The sequence below is a fragment of the Mus caroli genome, chromosome 1 (genome assembly GCF_900094665.2).
Source record: "Mus caroli chromosome 1, CAROLI_EIJ_v1.1, whole genome shotgun sequence".
Lineage (NCBI taxonomy): Eukaryota > Metazoa > Chordata > Mammalia > Rodentia > Muridae > Mus > Mus caroli.
In genome coordinates, this window is record NC_034570.1 from 172,473,415 (window position 1) to 172,479,414 (window position 6,000).

Sequence of the window (6,000 nt, forward strand, 5' to 3'; positions counted from 1 at the left end):
CAGGGCAGAGATACTTTGTTGCTTTGAGTCTTTATCAAACAGCTTCCCGTGTGGAATAGAGCAAGGGCTCTGAGACTCACTTAGCTTCTGGCTAGACAGTTTCTTGGCATCTGTTTCTTAGCTTTGGTGTTTTGTTTTGTTTTGGTTTTTTGTTTTTGTTTTTTTAAGTGCTGGGGCCTCACAAAGCTGAGCAAGCACCCTACCACTGAGTTACATCCCTGGTCTCAAAGGACAACTTTGAAGTTCCATCTAAAACATTCTTTGCCATGAGAAAGCTCTCATCCTTGCTTGTATGAACCTCCGACTCTGTCCCACATTGGGCTGGAGCAAGCCATATGGAACCTGATGGCAAAGTTAGCTTACTCTCATACAGTCCCTTACACAAGCTGGGTCCTTTGCTGAGGATATTTAAGCCTAGGAAGGCTTCCCTTGGGAGCATGTAATGTTAAACTAGGTTACTAAGAGTCCCACCTGCAGGCCTGAATTGTCACGAGAGAGTAAAGGGACTTCTAAGTGCTACTAACTGGGATCTGCAGTAGGTTGACTATTCTAGGTGAGGGCAGCAGCTTTGAGTGGCAGAAAGCTTACCTTGGGGACTAACTCTTTCCTGGGAGAAGAGCAGGATAGGGTTTGACCAGAGCAGAGCCTTCACAGTGATATTAGGGCCTGACTCCATCTCATCAGTGGAGACGAAGCTGGACACACTGGGACTCCCCCAGTGAAATGACTCGGCCCTTTCCCTGCAGCAAGCTTCAATCAAACAGGAGGACCTGTCATGGCAGGGAGCCACCGTCATGCTCTAGTGGCATTTATTGGTTCACAGCTGTTGGGAACCGAAGCTCTTTTGCTGTCCTGTATTATCTTGAAGCAAAGGTACCCTGGTCTCTCTCCCTCCGCCTCTTCCTTTCACAGGAGGTGATGGGTAGAGACTGGCCTATACCCACCCCATCAGACACAATCTATGGGACCTCTGGGTCTTTGGCAAAGGCTGTCCCAACTATGGTTCTCCAGAATGCCCTTGACCTGTCCTCCCCATTTTGTCCCTGGTGCCCCATCAGTGCTGGGGTCCCTACAGCCTTTCAGTGATCCTCCTGGGCTTACACTGCTCAGGGGTGGTTCTGTCTGTTGGCTAAATGACTGACAGGGTGACAGGGTAGCAGACGGTACTATGAGCTGAAGCCACAGGGACAATGGTGGAAACTTGTCATATCTACTTAAAAGGCTCCACCAGACACTTCCTGACTAAAACTGGGAAGGTTTTGGAAATTGACATTATCCATTACACATGACCTGGGAAAGCAAGGGTTATGCCAGGTTTAAGCTCATAGAGGGTGTACACGGACCATTAACATGATATTAACGATTGGTAATTCATAGACAGACTGTGAAACTGGACTGCAAGCCACTCCCTTCCCCAGCTGCCCTGTTCCAACTTAAGATGTCCTGAGTGGCTTTTTCCTTGAGTAGAGCTCTCCAGCCCTACACTGACCTGTCAAGTGCTGCTGGTATTAGAGCAAAAGAAAGGTGAAGGGCAGACCAAGGCTGGGAACAGGGAGAGGTAGTAGAACCTACTGGTAGTCAGCCTTCTTCTCCGAGAAGACTCGGATGCAGAAATCGCCATCCTTGTGGGGTTCGAAGGTGGAGGGAACGAGGACATACTCTCCCGGGGGCAGCTTGAAGCGGTTGAGGACCTCTCGGAGGTTAATGAAGGTATCTGACCGCTCCCTGGCTCGGGTCGTGAGGAAAAAGTTTTTGCCGAGGTGGATGTTGGTCTGCCCTGTTAGCTGATGGTTAAACAAAGCAATGAGGACAGAGCTTGAAAGTTTGTCACGTTCACTCCCAGAGGGACAATGGGATGATGCCTGCATCATTTTAGACAGGGATCAAAATTTCCACCCCAAGCATCACATGACTAGTAAGGAGCTCAGGCATGACCAGGTGTGACAGGAATGTCCCTTTCCCGTCCACCTTGCCCGAGGTGACAATCAGGGTGCCAGAGGCCCCTCCCTCACGCAGGGCCCAGGTCTGTTCTGGGTTGTGTTTCACATGCTGACAAAAGGAAAGACAAGGCAGAGAAAGGAGCCCAGCTGGCAAACTAGATATAACCCAGGGCTGGGCCCACAGCTCAGTAAAACTCAACTGTCTATCTGAATGCCCATGGATGGGTCTGGGCACCTGGTGTGGCCATTTAATAAATGGCCTTTTGAGTCACTTGACTGCTATGCATTTTATTACTGTTAACTGTGGCCTTCTGTACCCCAGTTCATGCCCACAGTGCCCAGGGGGGTGATGGCTAATTACTTACACTGGAAAGGAAAGCAAAGCTCAGATAGAATGTCATGCGTGGAGGAAGGTCATGTAGCCTGGGAGTTGCTTCTGCTCCCCCTCCCCCCTCCCCACCGCTTGTTCTCAGGGCTACTCTAGGGTCATGGGGAAACAGTAAGAACTAATGAACTCTCTAGATACTTAGCCCTGAGCTTAGTCCAGTCGGCCCCAGAGTTGAAGCCACCTCCACGGGGCCTCTGTGGAGTCAAGGACTCATCCCTCAGCCATTAGCCCCTTCCGAAGCTCCCACTACTCCCTGAGTTCAGATTGGCTAAGCCTCAATCTTGTTGGCAGGCGGAGGCCTGGGGTTGGGGACTGACATGTGCCCGACGTACCTCCTCTGGGACCTGAAAAACAAAGGAGGCCTGGTTCAGATTTGGGAAGCAGACGTGAACACATCAGCACTGTGCCCGACTCTTCACCGAGTGTTTTCTAGGTAGCTCCGGCATTATTAACTAGGTCAGCACTGCAACTCAAAGTACGTAGGCCACATTGGAAGGAAACCATCTTAGGACCCGGTGATACGGCGCACGGGCCCTTACCACCCACCATTCATGCATGTGGTGACTTGTTTTTGGTTATCATCTGGCCGTGTGGAAGCCCACACCCACCTCTTGTTCAGGGAAAGTAGGACTGAATACAGGTGGAGGAAGCCAGCCACATCCAGTCTGTATGGATCTCCTCCACTAAGCCACTTCCCCTCACTGGCCTTAGTTTTCTTACATGTCAAATGGGACTGATAACGGGCAACATCCTGCCCACCTCTGAAAGCCCAGGACTGGACTTCCAAGTGCACGGGTGAGCAGACACAATTCACGTTGCATTTCTGAGCTATTCTGCCCAAGTCCTCAGCTTCTGAGCCTCCGTTTCAGAGGCCTAGAATATACCAGGTATACTTTGCAACTGATGGTTTTTGGCCAACCCCATTTCTCAGGTTGGTGGGTGGAGCTCAGATCAGCAGCCAATCAGAAGCAGCCATGTTGCCAGGGATGCGCACAGGAGCCGGACCTTCTCCCTGACACCTAGTCTGTTTTCCCAGAGTGCTAAGAGTGTGGTTGGAGTTTGTGGGCAAGGCTTGGCTTGGTAATGTTTACCATTACCCAAAGTTATGTTGAGGCTACCACGTGACCTTGCTAAACATGGGGCCACGACCGGCGCTGGGCTTGCAGGACCAGGAGGAGTCCAGCAAATTGCCGGGCTTCACTCACTAAACAAAAAGGCACCTGTACAGCCACCCTGAGGTCTTCAGTGCTCTGCCCATCTGCGGAGCAAGGCCATGTTTTCTGCCGCTGAGCCTTCCTCACATGGAGTCAGGTCTCCTGGCTCTAGCCCTTAGCTTGAAGGAGAGAGAGAGAGAGATGGCCTTGCCAAGGCTGCCCATCTGGCGCAGTTGAGCAGGCGGGCTTTGCTTTGGCTTGGAATGACAGAGGGCCCCTTGAGCAGTTAGGGGCTTGTGAGAGCAGAGCTGCAGCCTGCAGGTCCCCGGGGAGCACAATGACACTTCTTTATTCTGTTGTGGGCTCTTGCCCATCCAGGCCAAAGACTTGGCTGGTCTCTGACCATTAGGAGCCATAAGCTTCACAATACGTCTTGGTGTGCTCTAGAATATTCTGTTCTAGCTTAAGTCTTTTTTTTTTTTTTTTTTTTCTTTTGAGTTTGCTGGGCCAACCAGAATTGTAGGACTACGGAATGTGAACAGGGACACTGAAGTCTTTTCCAAGCACGGAACTCGTGGGAGCCCAGGAAGGGCCAGAAGGTCCCTGGGGACACAAACAGCTGTACAGACCTTGGGTCAGCTACTGCTAAGTCTGGCTGAGCTGGCATCTTTATTTTGGCTTAAGTTCCCTGTCCTCTGTCTTATTCCAAGTCTTGCCTCTGGGGTCTGAGTTGCTGGGGCTGGGAGAAGGCAGGGCAAGGCAGAGCTCCACCCATCGTCTGCCCATACCTCATAGATGCCAAAGCCAATGGTGTGCATGTCCTCGCCCATCTTCCTCTGCCGCCGTCGGTGCTTCTGGATGAGACCCACCAGGAAGGTACAGCCTCTCTCCCCATCCTCATCATCTTCATCTTCTTCCTCCAGCTTAATTAGGTACTGAGGGTTCATCCAGAAGGTATCTGTGGAACAGGGTCAGAGGAACCCAGCTCTGAATAAATAAATGTCCAGGAGCTGAGAACTGGGGCGGGCCTGGCCTTGTGGCTGAGCTGGTCAGTCAAGGATGAGAAAAAAGGAGCCGGTGGGAGACGAGGAAGCACAGAAGAGGCCAAAGGAAACCAACCCTTTAGATGGAGTGGATACTGACAGAGGTGTGCTATGCCTGCAGCTATCATGAGGAGACTGCTTCCTCGGGTTCTCTCCTCTGGCACCAAGTTCTTATAGCTCAAGCTGGCCTCAAACTTGCTTATGTCTCTGAAGATGAGCTTGGATTTCTGATCCTCCTGACTCTACCTCTGCAGTGCAGGGGTTGCAAGTACTAGGGACTGAACGGGGGCACCAGGCATGTGAGGTAATCACTCCCATCAGAGTTACGGTCTTGGTCTCATTACGAAGTCTTCCCGAAGGCTTATCACCCAGGTCATAGCAAATGGAGGGCCACTGGCACAGTATAAATCTCAGGAGGACCTAAATCAGGAATTGTTCTTTGTTTTCTGCCCTTACACCGCTGGCTTGCCTTGGTGCTCCCTAAGGACATCTTCCCACACTGTGCCTGTCTTTTGGCCCCCACCCCTTGGCAAATGCAAAGACCAAAAGCATCTGTGTCTCTTGTTCACCCTCATGGTACCTCTACAACCCATACCTCCAAAGCCCACCTGCAGGAAGACCCTGAGGTTTCCCCCCCCCCCGCCATCTGACTGCCTCCCACCCCTCACGCAATGACCTCTGGGGTAGAATTAGAAACACGGTCTCACAGTGTTGGCAGCCATGTTACAACTGCTTCTTTAAACTCAGTTGTGTTGGCACACACTCACGTGTGTATGAAGCTCTAGGCTACCTCGGTGGCACTGAGTAAGTACTGTAGAGGCAAAGGGTCCCCAAGGCCAAGAACATTCACTCTGAGGTCCTTGAGAGAGTATCTGTGGACCTCCCATCTAACGGGTACAGGGTGCTCCTGTGGGTGGCAGAGGGGCTTCTCAGTGGTAGCCTCTAGAACTGCCACTTGGTGACTGCGTGCTGGGACTGGAGGGACTGGCCAGCTAGTCTACTTGCTCTGTTGGTCTGGTATATCACCTCGAACCTCTGTCTCCTCATCTGCAACAAGAGTCAATATATGACCATGGCCTGCCTCCAGAGTAAGAGTGACTTCGTAGCCACATCGCCTGGGTTCAAACCCCAGGAAGCTCTGTGGCCTTGGACCAGCCACTTCCCTTGGCCCAGTCCCGTCATCCTCAAGTTGGAAAGGAAAATGGGTGACTTCTTCGAGAAGATTAATACATAGATGAAGCTCTTTGGGACAGTTCCCAGTACTCTATGTACACTCCATCCTACGACTGGCAGTGTCATCGAGATCAGACAGGTCTAGGGGACAAAGAGGAGGAGAGGACTGAGCTGTGAGGACAACAGAAGAGATCAGCAAAGGGATCAAGAGAGCAGAGCAGAGGAGGAGCCCTCTCCTGACACGGCCTGGCCTCAGTCAACTCTTCCTTCCTTCCCCTTCCCTTCCCTTCTTCCTTCCTTCC

At 51.7% G+C, this 6,000-nt stretch overlaps 1 protein-coding gene across 1 annotated transcript in view; it reads right to left on the bottom strand.

Moving 5' to 3' along the window:
* Window positions 1-6,000, bottom strand: part of Capn2 (calpain 2) — a 51,364-nt gene that overhangs the window by 12,937 nt on the left and 32,427 nt on the right. The window contains exons 9-11 of the mRNA XM_029475802.1: window positions 4,271-4,448; window positions 2,661-2,672; window positions 1,573-1,784 (exon numbers count right to left, since the gene is read on the bottom strand). Of these exons, the coding sequence (XP_029331662.1) occupies window positions 1,573-1,784; window positions 2,661-2,672; window positions 4,271-4,448 (402 nt within the window). The remainder of the gene's footprint in view (window positions 1-1,572; window positions 1,785-2,660; window positions 2,673-4,270; window positions 4,449-6,000) is intronic.